The 17,051-nt window shown below is 46.1% G+C and overlaps 1 protein-coding gene across 1 annotated transcript in view; it reads left to right on the top strand.

The window, feature by feature from the left end:
- LOC143037023 (plexin-B-like) overlaps window positions 1–17,051 on the top strand; it is a 264,227-nt gene that overhangs the window by 221,147 nt on the left and 26,029 nt on the right. Inside the window, exons 11-13 of the mRNA XM_076205126.1 lie at window positions 8,169–8,231; window positions 11,488–11,641; window positions 12,786–12,953. Of these exons, the coding sequence (XP_076061241.1) occupies window positions 8,169–8,231; window positions 11,488–11,641; window positions 12,786–12,953 (385 nt within the window). The remainder of the gene's footprint in view (window positions 1–8,168; window positions 8,232–11,487; window positions 11,642–12,785; window positions 12,954–17,051) is intronic.

The raw sequence follows: 17,051 nt of genomic DNA, 5'->3' as shown, positions 1-17,051 counted from the left end.
TTTTCTCCTTTTCGTCCTTTTTTCCTCCTTTTCTTCCTTTCCCATTTCTTTCTCTTTTCTCTCCCTTTCCTCCTCTTCCTCCACTTCCTCTTCCATTTCCTTATCTTTTCCTCTCCGCTGCCTCCTCTCCTTCTCCTTCTTCGGCTCTTTTACCTCCTTCCAGACTCTCTTCTCTTTTCCCTCTTACCTCTGAGCCCACCGTCCCCACGCCTCTCTGTCCCACTCTGTTCACAGCGTCCCTTATACAAACGCAACTTTTAACCACGAGTGTACATATTACAAGAACGAAGGCACAAAGAGCATAGGAAATCACGAGACATCAACTTTTCACGTTCTTTAGTTACGTTCTCCAGACGCACGATCCGGCACGCGGTACGATCCTTCCTCCATGGCACGTTCCCACGTTCTTGAGTTAAGGAACGTTTTCAGCACTGCAGTAACCGGGGTAGGTGGCTTTCTCTCTCTCTCTCTCTCTCTCTCTCTCTCTCTCTCTCTCTCTCTCTCTCTCTCTCTCTCTCTCTCTCTCTCTCTCTCTCTCTCTCTCTCTCTCTCTCACTCTCTCTTGTATGAAGTGTTTGATCTAGAGCAAGTACTGTTGCGGTTAATCAAAACAGGTTGACCACCTTTGCTGTTCAAAACATGTGACCACACACCTGAATGAAACCGTCAGTCATTAACTAAAATAAAACTAATACGTTCCCGGTACGGGAAACGGAGGAGTTGGGGAGGGGAGGTCGTGACTGCGTGTGTGTGTGTGTGTGTGTGTGTGTGTGCGCGCGTGCGTGCGCGCGAGCGATTGAGCGGGAGAACGTAACGGGCGTGGAAACTTACGACCGTCCTCATATTTACGCGCATTTGGGTCTATAATCGCAACACAAGTTGTGTGTGAAGAGAGGGCGTGTTACCGGCTCCAAGGTCTGGAGGCGGAGGTCGGAGGAGCAGTTCTCCTGAAGGAGGAGGGTGGGAGGGTGAGGGGGAGGGGAATACTACATTGCCACGTCACCCAATAATCGGAAATCCGAAAAAGAAAAGGATTTCTCTGATGCATCAAATGCGTGGAGTCTGTGGATAAAAGGCTACGAAGACTCAGGAGAGAGAGAGAGAGAGAGAGAGGGTGAGGTTGGGTAGTTGGTTAGAGACCAGGACGTTTTTGAATCAGGTTGAGAAATGGTATCCAATCGTACTTTCGACAGGCAAATTTTCTCTGATTCTAGATTTTAGACCCCTAGTTGAAGGACGCGTAATTCGTTTTGGTGTTCGAAGGAGTGTCTTTCTGTGGAGTTCCTCGAAGACGCGTCTCTTTGTGGAGTTCCTCCAGAGGGCGTCTCGCTGTAGAGGTGGCGTCTCGCTCAAGAGCTCCTGTGGGCGTCTCGCTGTAGAGGTGGCGTCTCGCTCAAGAGCTCCTGTGGGCGTCTCGCTGTAGAGGTGGCGTCTCGCTCAAGAGCTCCTGTGGGCGTCTCGCTGTAGAGGTGGCGTCTCGCTCAAGAGCTCCTGTGGGCGTCTCGCTGTAGATGTGGCGTCTCGCTCAAGAGCTCCTGTGGGCGTCTCGTTGTAGAGGTGGCGTCTCGCTCAAGAGCTCCTGTGGGCGTCTCGCTGTAGAGGTGGCGTCTCGCTCAAGAGCTCCTGTGAGCGTCTCGCTGTAGAGGTGGCATCTCGCTCAAGAGCTCCTATGGGCGTCTCGCTGTAGAGATGGCGTCTCGCTCAAGAGCTCCTGTGGGCCTCTCGCTGTAGAGGTGGCGTCTCGCTTAAGAGCTCCTGTGGACGTCTCGCTGTAGAGGTGACGTCTCGCTGTAGAGGTGGCGTCTCGCTCAAGGGCTCCTGTGGGCGTCTCGCTTTAGAGGTGGCGTCTCGCTCAAGAGCTCCTGTGGACGTCTCGCTGTAGAGGTGGCGTCTCGCTGTAGAGGTGGCGTCTCGCTCAAGAGCTCCTGTGGGCGTCTCGCTGTAGAGATGGCGTCTCGCTCAAGAGCTCCTGTGGGCGTCTCGCTGTAGAGGTGGCGTCTCGCTCAAGAGCTCCTGTGGGCGTCTAGCTGTAGAGGTGGCGTCTCGCTCAAGAGCTCCTGTGAGCGTCTCGCTGTTGAGGCCCTCGAAGGGACATTTCGTGGATCTGCTACAGGAGGAATTTTGCTTTGGAGTTGCCTGTGGCGTCTCATTCGAGAAGTTATCTTGGAAGCTTTAGTCTCCACATGTTGAAGTAATTTGGACTTGAAGGTTCTCTTCGTGCCTCGATTTAGGAGTACTCGAGACTTCTCGTGCAGAAGACGCTCTTGTCTTTTGTCGAAGACACGGTTCGAATTGGTATCTGGAGACTGGGTGTCCATCAAGAGGCTTCAACATCCAGGGGTCCCAACCTCTGGAAATTTGTACTTGTCTACAAATTGCCGCCTCAATCGAACAGCGTGTCCTGTGAGTCACGATTCTCATGTAAATAGTTAATTTGATATGTACTAGGCCTGCTGCTCTTGGAGCGTAATAAAATGATTAAAATGGGTGAAGCGGTACATTTTCAGTAAATTTGGAAGAAACCAACGGAGTTAGCGAGAAAGGATATTCCCGTAGAAAGTAGACAGTAGCTTTCAAAAGTGCGTTGAGTATTTGGTTAGGAAGGTTATAATGAAAAACTACTGTGTATTGCATGATGCCTGACTGCATACCTTCTCGGTAATGTTGGCAGGCCTGGTTAGCCATGACGTTATAGGCGCTTCTGCCAAGAAGCCCACACGCCACCTCGTGGCTTCAGATGCTACTGCACTTTGCACGAGAACGGTTGTGACGCTGTCGTCACTGAAAGAATATAAACCTGAATTCCTCTCTTGCACTTTCTTCCCGCCCACGTCCTCCTTATCCTTTCCTCTCGTTTTGTTTTTCTTCTTTTCTTCCCTTTCCTCTTGCTTCACGATCTATTCCTTCGCCTCTTCTTTCTCTTTTTCCTTCTCTTTTGTCATTTCTTCCTTCTCCTCTTCCCTTTCTTCTTACGTCTTCCATTTCTTTTCCTTTTATTTCTCCTTTTCTTTCTCTCCTTTCTTCCCTCTCTCATCTACTTCTCTTCCTTTTCGTTCTATTCCTTTACTTCCTTCCCTTCCCCTTTCCCTCCCTCCTCCTCACCCACTTCTTTTACTTCTTCTTTGTTCTCCTTATTCTCCTTCTCTTCCTTTTGTTTCTACTCTTTCCTCTGTTCTTTCCACTTTCCCCATTCGTTCTCTTTCCTCTCCTCGCCTCTTCTACCTCCGTCGCATCTTCTCGTTATCTTTCTTCCTCCTCTTCCTCCTCCTCCTTCTCCTCCTCCTCCTCCTTCTCCTCCTGTTTGTCTTCCTCCTTGTTCCTAAATTTATTTTCCTTCATCAGTCCATTTCCTTCTTTAACATATTCCTATTCTCTTCTCCTCTTTGTCTCTTATTTGCAATTTTTCTCTTTGTACTTGTCCTTTACCTCCACCTCCGTGTCCTTGATTTACTTGTCCCTTTTTTTTTTTTTTTTTTTCCTATTCCCCTCCATTCGCCCGTCTCCGTATGTCGCTGTATCCATCTTCCATCCCTCTCCATCCCCGTATGGGCATAGACAGCATGTTTTATGTTGGCGAGATTTTTGGGACTTTAGACCTCCTTAGGGACCAAATCACTCGGCACTCCTCTAATCTAAAAAAAAAACAAAAAATCTCCGTCTGTTCCGTTACTATATTCATCTTCTATGACAACATCCCCTTCGGTGCAATATTGCCCTCAAGGATAGAAGCGCTGGTTACCGTTCTTGAAATAGAAAAATTCCCTCCCCGGCCCATCCCTTCCCCCTATGCCCCGGCCCCCTTTTTCCCCTCCCCCTCACGTCCTTCACCCTTTCGCTCCCTCTCCCTCACCCTCTCCCTCATCCTCTCCCTCACCCTCTCCCTCATCCTCTCTCCCTCTCCCTCTCCCTCATCCTCTCTCCCTCTCCCTCATCCTCTCTCCCTCTCCGGCACCCTCTCCCTCTCCCTCATCCTCTCTCCCTCTCCTTCACCCTCTCCCTCTCCCTCATCCTCTCTCCCTCGCCCTCACTCTCTCCCTCTCCCTCATCCTCTCTCCCTTGCCGTCACCCTCTCTCCCTCTCCCTCATCCTCTCCTTCCCACCATTGGCTTTCTCTCTCCCACTCTCCCTCCCTCCCCTGCTGTGTTGCATCAATATTTGCCTTTCGTTAACTTCTTTCTCCCCCTATCGCATTTTTCCCTAATTTATTTTGCTTCCCTCATTTGCCGTATTTATCATTTCCCTGTGCGGCATCTTATCTGTTTATCTTTTATGACGTTTCGCTCTGCCCTTGTTTGGGAATGGAAACCCGGCTCCGCTGCCGTCCCGTCCCTCGGAGGAGCGAGGAGAGGGACGGGAGGAGAGAAGAGGAGAGGAGGGAAGAGAAGAGGAGAGGAGGGACGAGAAGGGAAGAGGAGAGGGACGGGAGAAGAGAAGAGGGGAGGAGGGACGAGAAGGGAAGAGGAGAGGGACGGGAGAAGAGAAGAGGAGAGGAGGGACGAGAAGGGAAGAGGACTGAAAGGGGAGGGAGGGGGAAGGGAAGAGGATTGAAAGAGGAGGGGATGGAAGGTGAAGGGAAGGGCCTGGAGGGGAAGGGGATAGAGGGGAGGGAAGGATTACAGAAGGGTAGGGAAGGGTAAGGAGGAGGAAAAGAGAGGGAAAGGGAAGGGAAGGAGATAGAGGGGAGAGAAGGATTACAGAAGGGGAGGGAAGGGTAAGGAGGAGGAGGAAAGGGGAGGGACAGGGAAGGGATGAAGGAGGAAAGGGAAGGAAATAGAGGGGAGGGAAGGATTACAGAAGGAGAGGGAAGGGTAAGGAGGAGGAGGAAAAGGGAGGGAAAGGGAAAGGATGAAGGAGGAAAGGGAAGGAGATAGAGGGGAGGGAAGGATTGCAGAAGGGGAGGGAAGGGTATCGAGGAGAAGGAAAAGGGGAGGAAAGGGAAGGGATGAAGGAGGAAAGGGAAGGGGATAGAGGGGAGGGAATTATTACAGAAGGGGAGGGAAGGGTATCGAGGAAAAGGAAGGGAAAGGGAAGGGATGAATGAGGAAAGGGAAGGGAAGAAAGAAGAAAGGAAAGGAAGACGAAATGGGAAGGAAGGTAATGGAAGGGACATTGGGTTCACCGTAAAAAAAAAAAAAAAAAAAAAAAAAAAAAAAAAAAAAAATAATAATAATAATAATAATAATAATAATAATAATAATAATAATAATAATGATAAAAAATCTTCACCCGACCTCGCCATGGACCAAAAGGTTTTCTTTTGGTGTGGAAAACGGAACAAGGGGAGAAAAAAGAAAACGAAACGCGTCGGGTGGGACTCGAGCTCAGCAGGGCACCCGCACACACATTCAGTAGTTCAGAAATGAGTTTGTTCGCGTTTTTGGAGGGCGGAGGGAAGAACCCAGCGTGATACCAAGTATTTACCTTGTTAAGACCAGAACTCGAAGTAATTACTGTGGTTTATTGTTAGGCATATGCTTTATGCACGGCTGTGGCGTGTGTGGGTTGGGCCCCTTCTCGTGGACATTTAGGTGTGCGATGCACGATTCCTGTTTGGAGGACGGGGACGCGGGAGTAATTATTATGGTTTATTGCTTGGAGTTATGTTTACATTTCTGGCGTGCCGTGTTCGGTTGCGTCCCCTTCTCGTGAACAAAGAGTACGGGAAACTTGTCCACATGGAGTACTGGTAACTGCCACTTGCCGTGGCTGTCTGAGAGGGCGTAAGCGTCACTCACTTGATGTGGTCAAAGGAAACTAAAGGTTTGGGCAAACATTGAACCCTTGCCGGTGGTCTATTTTTTTTTTCGGCATATTTACACAGTGAGACCAAAAGAAGGAGTAACGCTTGCAGCGTATCGGGCGATTGAAGCTGTGTTCATTTGTATCGGTTGGTACGTCAGTTACGACACTATTGACAGGTAACCAAATCGACAATGAAGCGTGTGCATCGTGAAAGTGGAAACAACTTCTCATTTTTCCTTTTTCTTTGCAAAGTGTTCCATCATTTATTTCGTTTCTGAAAAGTTGAAGTGAACAGACTGAAGGGTCGTGAAAATTGTGTATTTGTAGTGTGAAATTTCTTTTTAGCGACAGACAACTTTATTCAGGTGTAAGTTGAGTTCAGTGCTGATGGGGACCCGTCATTTCCCTCTTCAGTCTGAAGTTAACCCACTAGACTGAATGAAATTGCCTGACAGCAATCGAAAAAAATAATGAATTGAATATAACCCTCAAAGGACTAACAATGTATAATTCTCAACATATTTTTATTGTAAGCCATTTCATTGATGTACTCCTACTTCCCTTCCCTTTCCTTCCCTAATTAGTGGCAGTGCACTGTTAGTGAAGTGTTCAGTGTTAGTTAAAGGTGTACTAGTTTATTTTAGTACATATACCCTCCTTAGATTGTAGAATCTAGTTTTGATGTACCGTGTCACCCACGCGTAAAAAAAAAAAAAAAAAAAACGGTAGGTACAATCGCCACCGAAAGTTCTGTTGCCTCTTGTGCCTATGACCCCAAAGATAAATTAAATTGTACGCCGGCAGCAAGAAATCTATCAAGAAAGGGCATCTTGGAGACGGGGATAAATGTGCAGATACAACGTGTATAACTTTATTATTGAACAAATATATTATATTATGATGATTAATAGAAATACATTGAGCGGTTGGCGAATAAAGTTAGATTCAAAAGGTTATGGGACTTTGTAGAGTAAATGTAGCCTGGGCCTTTGGTATAGAGGTAAATATTTTCGATTTAAGGAGGTTGAGATAGAGAATGGGATTTTTTTCGAGGTGGTAGTTGTCGACCGCAATGCTTGAATTTTTATTTGTCATATATATATATGTATATATATATATATATATATATATATATATATATATATATATATATATATATATATATATATATATATATATATATAAATTTGTTTATTTTTATTTTATTTTTATTTTTTTTTATTTTTTTTTTGGGGGGGGGAGACATTCCATTGGTTACGAACTGTGAGTACACGCTAGGCTTTTAGTGCGTCATAAATTGATAGGGCCAGTTATGAATGGAGCCCTTGTTTTTATAGGATTGTGTATCTTGGGGACCCCCCAACCCTCTCCCCACCCCACACTCACATTTTTCCTTCTCCTTTTTCTTCTTCTTTTTCCTTCGACCGCTTCTCAGCCCAGATCGTCCATGAATCTTCCAGACTATTGTTTATTTATTTGGTTATTTTATTTATCTTTTTATCGAATTTCATTTATTTGTTTGTTTTAAGGGACGACAACAACTTGGGGTGGGTATTTCAATTTGATGGTTTCAGTGACTGATTACTCAGGGAGACGCAAGTCTTCATTGTCCATTTTGAGTCTTTGTGAGTTACAGGTTAGCAAAGCAGACCTTAATCTAAGAAGCCTGAAAAGTTTGGATGGTCCTTCACCAGATCGCCTGGCGATAGAAAAGAAAGAAAAGTTATTATATATATGTATATATATATATATATATATATATATAACAACCACAATGCACTTTAATTCTAAGCCATCAAGGCCGACAAGCAGAAATTGAAATGCGGTACTGCCAAGGACTCGAACCCAGCATCCTCATGACAAGTGCGGTAGTGACCCATTCAGTGTTGTATATATATATATATATATATATATATATATATATATATATATATATATATAATTTAAAGGCACCCAAATCAGATGGAAAAAAATTCATACAGTTGAGTTACCGTCCCCCCACCCCTTTTTTTTTTTTTTTTTTTTTTTGGAGCGCTGAAAATGTTCAGTCTCCTGTCTGTCCGGAACAGCAAGATTCCAAAACCAGAATCACTAATAACGAAATTTTGAACAAATCTTCAAAAAAAAAAAGAAAAAAAAAAGAATGAAGACCAGTTCTCATTTGAATTGCTGCTGCTACCAGCCTTCTCCTGATGAGGTTTAGCTGGTTCACTTGTGGGTTGGGTCCTGGTCACGCTTGGTCACTTTGGGATGCTGCATACTGGGGCCTCGACGCTTTCTGAGATGGTGGGGGACGAGGAAAGGGGAGGAGGGGAAGGGGGGAGCGGGGGTGGGTGGGTGTCAGTCACCTTTGTCCAATTTGGACTTTGACGTAATTATCTTACTTTTTTTTTTCTAAATTGGGGTTTCCCATTCTCTCGTTGCAGACCATCCACCTGCTTCATGACGACCCCCACTATGAAAAAATCCCCTACCAGACCACCTACAGTGTATGTATCAGTAGACCACACACTCCCTCATACTCCCTAATACTCCTTAAACAAACGTGCGTCAAGATTGTAGATACGGGCAGTTGGGACATACAGCATTGCACTTTAGTATACCCACAAAAGATAGGTTGCCACCTGCAACCGGAAGGTGTTTCTGCTATACCCAGGTGCTGGCCAGGTTGCAACGCCTACAGTGACACCTCCCGGGAACACCTGAGAGGTGTCAACGTGTCAAATGTGGGTAATTAGTTCACTGTAGAATTATGTGCGTTTCACCAACAAAGGATGTGCTTAATATGCATACAGGACACATCTGCTTGCGCATATATATATATATATATATATATAATATATATATATATATATATATATATATATGATTATTTTACGTAAAGTTGTCTAGAAATTTTTCAATAAAAACGCATTCCTACATAGCGATCCTCTTGTAATTGCCTGTATCATAGCAAGCACCTCACAGCATATATATAATGTGTATATATATATATATATATATATATATATATATATATATATATATATATGTATGTGTGCGTGTGTATGTGTGTATAAATTTTGTAATGCCAGGGTAGACCCAGTGGTGTAGGCAAGTGAACAGGAGAGAATAAATTATATTACTCGTAAAAGATGACGTAGGCAATGCGCCGTCATCAGTGGGAGTACTAGGGAGTTTCTTTCCTTTCCCCCAATCCCTCGGTCCCCCCCTCCTCCTCCTCCTCCCCCTCACACGTCTTCCTACCCCCCTGTCCCTCCAGTAGATATGATCCCGTAATCCCACACACTGGCAGTTGGGATTAGTGGGATGGATGCGCGTGGTTCTGGGCAGCGTCGCGACGCTTTGGCGAGGCCCTCACGGGTGGCCCCCGTTTTTGGTGCCGGGGCCCCCGTGTGTCCCCTCGCGCGGTAGCCACACCAGAAGGGTGTTCTCGTACGGATAAAAAGCTGTGTTTGGAACTATAGAAAATCGACTCTCCGAGTAGTTTATGAGTGTGCGTGTATGTGTCTGTGTGTGCGTGCGTGTGTGTGTGTGTGTGTGTGTGTGTGTGTGTGTGTGTGTGTGTGTGTGTCTGGGTGTGTGTGTGTGTGTGTTACGTGTGTGTGTGTGTGTCTGGTGGGTGGGTGTTACGTGTGTGTGTCTGGGTGTGGGTGGGTGTTACGTGTGTGGGTGGGTGTTACGTGTGTGTGTGTGTGGGCGTGTGTTACGTATATGTGTGTGTGTGTGTGTGTTACGTGTGTGTGTGTGTGTGTGAATGTATTGTATATGTTAGTACACAAAATTGAGTGTATGTATGGATATGTATAAATGTATTTCTCACGACTGAGTGTATGTGTTGTATACATGTAAGCACATTTATTTATATATATTTGTTAATATGTACATGTCCTCTCTATATTACGCGTCCGTGTGTTCTATTGTGCGTGCGTCGTTGTGTATGCAAGCATATGTATAGTTTATACATATGTTTGTACACATATACATATACATTTTTGGAAAAGTATGTGTATACACAAACACACACACACACACACATATATATATATATATATTATACACACACACACACACACACGTTCAGATATCAAAGGTGACCATCATAATTGATGCAACGACTCTCCACCCACGAGAAGGATTGCAGACGTAATATATATATATATATATATATATATATATATATATATATATATATATATATATAAATATATATATATATATATATACACACACACAATTAAGAATAACCCTGAGGACTTCAAAGTTATTTTCACCAATTAAACGCGAATTCAAATTAAGTGCCATTTAGTTATTTGTTTTACCTCTTTTATATGTGGCAGGTGTTGACAGTGGACAGAAACTTGGTGTGAATAATAATTATAGGGTTTTTGTTATTCAAAACAAATTTTAGTGTCGATGTTTTTGTATCTGTGCGTGTGTTTGTGCGCGGGCGCATGTGTGTGTGTGTGAGAGAGAAAGAGAGAGAGAAAGAGAGTAATAATGTGTCTGGTTATGGGTGAATAATCGTATGGAGGATGTATATAACCCAGGTGTTCACGCTCATACTGGATACATACCATATACTTGATATAACGATTGCTATCCAACGCTGCCCAGAGACCAAACGGTCCGTCCCGACATTGCATGACGCTGCTGCATAACGTCAGACACCCACTAAACCTACTCACTAAACTCACCCACTAACCGCTTGCTAGTGACCCACCACGTCTGGGGGTCTCACGCCTCGCCGCGCTGAACACTAATTGACCAGCCCACCGTCTCACGGGCGGATGGGGGGTCATGTCTCACTCCTTTTCTTCGTGGGATATTTTCTTGTGTTGTAGATGAGATGTCGTGTGCATGACGTCACATACTGCTGCTGTCGTCACGCATTGCATGGGTAGTGATTTTCAGGTGTTTTCTTTCAGTTTCATAGTGTTTCGTACGTTGGGTAGTAGTATTTGTGCACATTTATGTTTGTGTAGTTGATCACCTGTGTGTACAGTCTTGTGAGAAGATATGCACATGTCAGCAACACGTAGACATATACCAACTGTCGTGTAAACGATTGCAAATTTGTACACACACATATACACACACACACACGCACACACAGCATTACCCATAGATCGGTCATATGTAAGCTCTGGGCCCTCTCCGGGAGGGTAAAAACTGTCGATCACGAGTCCAACACGTGATCCAAGACCACACACACACACACACACACACACACACACACACACACACACACACACACACACACACACACACACACACACACACACACACACACACACACAAACACACACACACACATATGTAAAGTGTGCGTCCAACAAAGAATTACACGTTAGACCAAAGCACAATGTCTGCGTGTATACACGTTTCTAACATGCTTGAACATGAATATTTACTTGTGTACATTTATTCATACATTTAAAGATACACTCGCGTAAATGCGGAATTCATAAACTGGCACGGTCCAGCACCAAAATTTATGTATACAGTCTGTTCATTGCAGGGAGGCGAGGCCTATGTGACGTCACGTGGCCTCTCCCAGTCCGATATGACGTCATGTCGTCTCCGACGACATTTCCATCAAAAGTGAACAGACTTAGTACACATTGACTTTGGCGACCTCCTGCCCCATTTTCCAGAAGTAAAAACTCCCCAGACACTCCCACATCACTAGCAACTCCCTCTCTCTTGTCACAGCTCCCCAATATTCACTCCCTTCTCCCACAGACGCTGGCCATTTACGCTGAAGAGTACGAGGAGAAGGTCCAGGTCAAGGTCCTGGACTGTGATACTGTGAGCCAGGTGAAGGCCAAGATCCTAGACGCCTTGTATCGCAACACGCCCTATTCACTCCGACCCTCTGTAGGCGAGGTCGATCTTGGTGAGTGTCATTGTTATTATCATTGTCAATGTTGTTGTTGTTATTATTATTATTGTCATTATTATTATCATGATATTATTATTGTCAGTATTACTATCACTATTATTATTATAATTATTATTATTGTCATTATTATTATCATAATATTATTATTGTCATTATTACTATCATTATTATTATTATAATTATTATCATCGTCATTATTATTATCATTATTATTATTATTGTTACCATCATCATCGTTTACCTCTGGTTGACAAATCGATGTCCCAATGATATGACACTGTAGATGTTAACGATATCTTATTTGCAATGTTGTTAACGATATCTTATTTGCAATGTTGTTTCTGTTTGAACATGTATAGATCAGCCAGTCACTGGTAAATGATGTAGGGTGAGCAAGTGCTTTTGTGCCAAGATAAGAAAAAATGTTTCTTACAGATTTAAGGTTATTCACATTAAACCCAAATTTCCCTTGTGCAACAACTTGTTGCCAGACTATTTTAACCAACCGAAGCTGCCCGCATGCAGGAGGTTCTCCAAGATTCTTTATTTGTTTAACAGAGTGGCGCCATGGCCGGGCGGGCCGCATGCAGCAGGTTCTCCATGATTCTTTATTTGTTTAACAGAGTGGCGCCATGGCCGGGCGGGCCGCATGCAGGAAGTTCTCCACGATTCTTTATTTGTTTAACAGAGTGGCGCCATGGCCGGGCGGGCCGCATGAAGGTTTTCCATGATTCTTTATTTGTTTAACAGAGTGGCGCCATGGCCGGGCGGGCCGCATGCAGGAGGTTCTCCATGATTCTTTATTTGTCAAACAGAGTGGCGCCATGGCCGGGCAGGCCGCATGAAGGAGGTTCTCCATGGTTCTTTATTTGTTTAACAGAGTGGCGCCATGGCCGGGCGGGCCGCATGCAGGAAGTTCTCCATGATTCTTATTTGTTTAACAGAGTGGCGCCATGGCCGGGCGGGCCGCATGAAGGAGTTTCTCTATGATTCTTTATTTGTCTAACAGAGTGGCGCCATGGCCGGGCGGGCCGCATGCAGGAGGTTCTCCATGATTCTTATTTGTTTAACAGAGTGGCGCCATGGCCGGGCGGGCCGCATGCAGGAGGTTCTCCATGATTCTTTATTTGTTTAACAGAGTGGCGCCATGGCCGAGCGGGCCGCGTGACGCTCAGCGATGAGGATCGCACGTCGACGACCGCGGCAGGTGGGTGGCGACGCCTCAACACCTTGGCCCACTACGGCGTCAGAGACTCTGCCGTCATGGCGCTGATTCCTCATCAGAACGACTCCTTCTCGTCCAACTGTAAGTACTCGAGAATTTCTTCATTCTTCTGCTTCTTCGGTTATTTACTCAGTACCGGAACTACCGTGCTGAGACGGTGCTCAACCGTGCAGTGGTATCGTTCTCGACAGCTAATTGAGTGATCCGGTTAGTGTTTCCGCCCAGGACTGAAAAGAAATCACATCGCTGCACTTAGAGCCGGTACTCTATCTCTGGTGGACAAGGAGTTAAGTGTGTGTATGTGTATTACCAATAGATCGGACCACATGCGAGCTCTTAGCTCTTATCCAGGAGGGTAATAGCTGTCGATCACGAGTCAAATACGTGATCCAAGACCGTAGTGAATCACCTGTTGAAGTCAGATGAAGACTATATAAACATAGAGATAGTGCCGTGCTCACAATAAAGTGAACAAATGATGCTGATCAAATACTAATGCCTGGCAACGATTTCCCAAGTCTTTCCATAATCTGGCTAGGAAGAAAGGTTGGACTATTGTCTGTGTTATATTAATGTGGGAATTTTCTGTGTCTTCGACTTCCAGTAGACAAAGCTCTCTGGAAAGCCTCAGTTAAACAGGCCCGAATGTGGGACTTTTCTGTGTCTTCGACTTCCAGTAGACAAAGCTGTCTGGAAAGCCTCAGATAAACAGGCCCGAATGTGGGACTTTTCTGTGTCTACGACTTCCAGTAGACAAAGCTGTCTGGAAAGCCTCAGATAAACAGGCCCGAATGTGCAAGCATATATGGAACATCTTCTAGAGGCCTCTTTCATGCATTCCCTTACGCCGACGATACATGCACGCGCGTGTACAGTTACTGTTCCTTCAGCTAGGGAGCTAGACACAATGTATAAGTATTTGCGATCACATGTTCGTGTAAGAGCCTGTAATATTTAATCCACATAGAAGAGGAACCTTGAGTTGTAATGAGAGAGAGAGAAAGAGAGAGAGAGAGAGAGAGAGGGAGTGAGTGGCGGAGAACACCTTAATCCTGGCAGCTCGGGAACCGTCCGTGATCTGAATAAAATCTTAAAGCTTTAACCAGATCAAAGCTGTAAATTGCGCCTCTGGGGTTTGTTGAGCCATATAATGACTAATGGACGCGAGACTCCGCGGAAGAAGATCCCCATTCGGATGCAATCATGTAATGGCAAAGCAGAACCTAATTGCAATGAAGGGGGAGGAGGGGGGGAGGAAAGGGTAAGGGTTAAGGTGATTGGGGGAGGGGGAAGGCGTAGAGAAGGGTGGGGGGGACGGGGGGGAGGAGAAAAGGATGACTGTAACGAAAGCGGATTATCACTCCCAAGTCCGGAGTTCCGTCCCAACTTGTTCAAGTTCATGGACATTTGCAAGTATAAAATATCTTAAGAGTGTAAAAAACGACACGAATAGAGTTAATTCAATTAGACGTCCTTGTGATGCTCAGAGAGCCGAATATAATCTTCAGGCGTTACCTAGAGTTCCAATGATGAAACATACCGACATACCTGTTAGAATATACCATAAGAATTAAATGATTTTTGTTCCGCGCCGAAGGAAGCTTCCAGAAGTGAATGATGATGATACTGTCGCCCCCGAGTTTCACGTACGGGAAACCCGCGGCCCCACAGCGGCTGGCAACGGTCCCCGGGCCTTCTTATAGGCCTCTCTGGGTAGAAACCTTTGGCTGTTGCTTGTATTGTATTAGCGTGGGATTCCTTACATAAGGGACCTGTTCCGGAGACGGAATACCAGCCCCTCGGGGTTGCACTTCCAAGTGAAAGTGAGCCTGTTGATGGGTTTTGAAGCCGGGCTGCAGGGAGATGACTCTCTATGACGTCCCTCTTGTAGATGCACCACTTGCAAGTACTCGTTATAGGCCTTTATCACTAACATGTCATCTTCAACACTATCCCAGGAACAGGACTAGGGTGAGGATTGGGTACCTGACTGACAATGTAAACTCGAGTTAGGGTTGTGTGGATTAGGGTGAAATTAGATGTCGGGGCAGTGGATCACGTGATCAGTGGGCCCCATGAGACCAGCCAGGGCCCCGCGACAAGTTAGGACTAGAAGACCACTGGGGGCCCTTTGACAAGTGGAGATGTAGGAGGGCCCTTGTGGTATTACCTGTCGGGGCGTGGATTCAAGAACAAGTGGAGGAGAGTAAGGGTGAGAATGGGCGTGGCTTAGGGTAAGAGTGCATGGGATAGAAGTGAGGTTGGAGGTAAGATAGTGTGAGGATGGGTGTGATATAGGGTGACCATGATCGTTGCATAGGGTGAGTGTGGGCGTGATATAAGGTGACCATGATCGTTGCATAGGGTGAGTGTGGGCGTGATATAGGGTGTCCATGATCGTTGCATAGGGTGAGTGTGGGCGTGATATAGGGTGTCCATGATCGTTGCATAGGGTGAGTGTGGGCGTGATATAGGATGACCATGAGCGTTGCATAGGGTGAGTGTGGGCGTGATATAGGGTGACCATGATCGTTGCATAGGGTGAGTGTGGGCGTGATATAGGGTGACCATGAGCGTTGCATAGGGTGAGTGTGGGCGTCATATAGGGTGACCATGAGCATTGCATAGGGTGAGTGTGGGCGTGATATAGGGTGACCATATAGGGTGACCATGAGCATTGCATAGGGTGAGTGTGGGCGTGATATAGGGTGACCATGAGCGTTGCATAGGGTGAGTGTGGGCGTGACATAGGGTGACCATGTTCGTTGCATAGGGTGAGTGTGGGCGTGATATAGGGTGACCATGGTCGTTGCATAGGGTGAGTGTGGGCGTGATATAGGGTGACCATGATCGTTGCATAGGGTGAGTGTGGGCGTGATATAGGGTGACCATGATCGTTGCATAGGGTGAGTGTGGGCGTGATATGGGGTGACCATGAGCGTTGCATAGGGTGAGTGTGGGCGTGATATAGGGTGAGTGTGGGCGTTATATAGGGTGTCCATGATCGTTGCATAGGGTGAATGTGGGCGTGGGGTAGCTTGGTGACGAGGGTGGGGAAGGCAGATACAAATGCCTTGGCCGGGCGGTTTGAACGTTGTAGTTGATGGTCGTGTGGGCGTGATGGATGGCTCCCCCTCCCCTCTCCCCACGCCCACCTTTACGCCCGCCTTCTAATCCCATCCCAGTCCCATCAACTTTCCTCCTCCTGTGTCCTCCTTCAAGTCAATCCTCTACTCTTTCCCCTCCTTTTAGTTTCCTCTCTCTTCTCTTCAGTTTTCTTCTCTTCTCTCCTCTCCTGCTCTTTTCATCATTCTTCTCTTTTCACCTCATTTCCTGTCCTCTCCTGTCTCCATCATTCACTTCCTTCCCACAATTCCCCTCCCTCTCTCTTCTACTCTCTTCTCACACTTTCTCTCCTCAACTTGCTCTCTTACCTCTCTCTCTCTCTCTCTCTCTCTCTCTCTCTCTCTCTCTCTCTCTCTCTCTCTCTCTCTCTCTCTCTCTCTCTCTCTCTCTCTCTCTCTCTCTCTCTCTCTCTCTCTGCCCCTCTCTCTCTTCCTCATATATCTCCTCCATTTTCTTTATTTCCTCTCTCGTTATATTTACTTTTCCTCCATCTCATACCAGTCTCCTATTCCGCCTCATCCTCAGCCTCCTCCCCTCTTCCTCCTTCTCCTCCTCCTCCTCCTCCTCCCCCTCGTACTCCTCTACCACCAACTTCTTTACCACCTCCTCTTCGACCTCCACCTTCTCCTCGACCTTATCTTCATAATCTCTCTCTTCCTCCTTCCCATCCATGATTTTCCTAACCGCTGTATCACATCTACTAAGGTCATTAAGATATAAAAAAAAAGGTTTCTTTAAGCCTGATAGAACCGTCTGGCTTTAGTCATAACGAAATGATTTAAATTGGTCAAAATACTACGAAAAATTTAACCCCAATTCAAATCACGTCAGAAGGAACAATGTCTACCCGCTCCCATCCACCGCCATTACCTCTCTTACGATGAGGATCCACCTTGAAGACTTCCTCCTCACAGGAACTTCCCGAAACTCTCTTCTTCCTCCCCCTTGCCTAACCTCCCTTTCAGATATCAACAAGGCCCACTCCCGAACTTCCCCGTCCATACTCCCAACAGCAAGAACTCCCCCCTCCCCTCCCGAATTCTCCTCCCATCA

The sequence above is a fragment of the Oratosquilla oratoria genome, chromosome 21 (genome assembly GCF_046742065.1).
Source record: "Oratosquilla oratoria isolate Oo_2021 chromosome 21, ASM4674206v1, whole genome shotgun sequence".
NCBI lineage: Eukaryota > Metazoa > Arthropoda > Malacostraca > Stomatopoda > Squillidae > Oratosquilla > Oratosquilla oratoria.
Note: the sequence above shows the minus strand (reverse complement) of the source record. Positions and strands in the feature narration are given on the sequence as shown.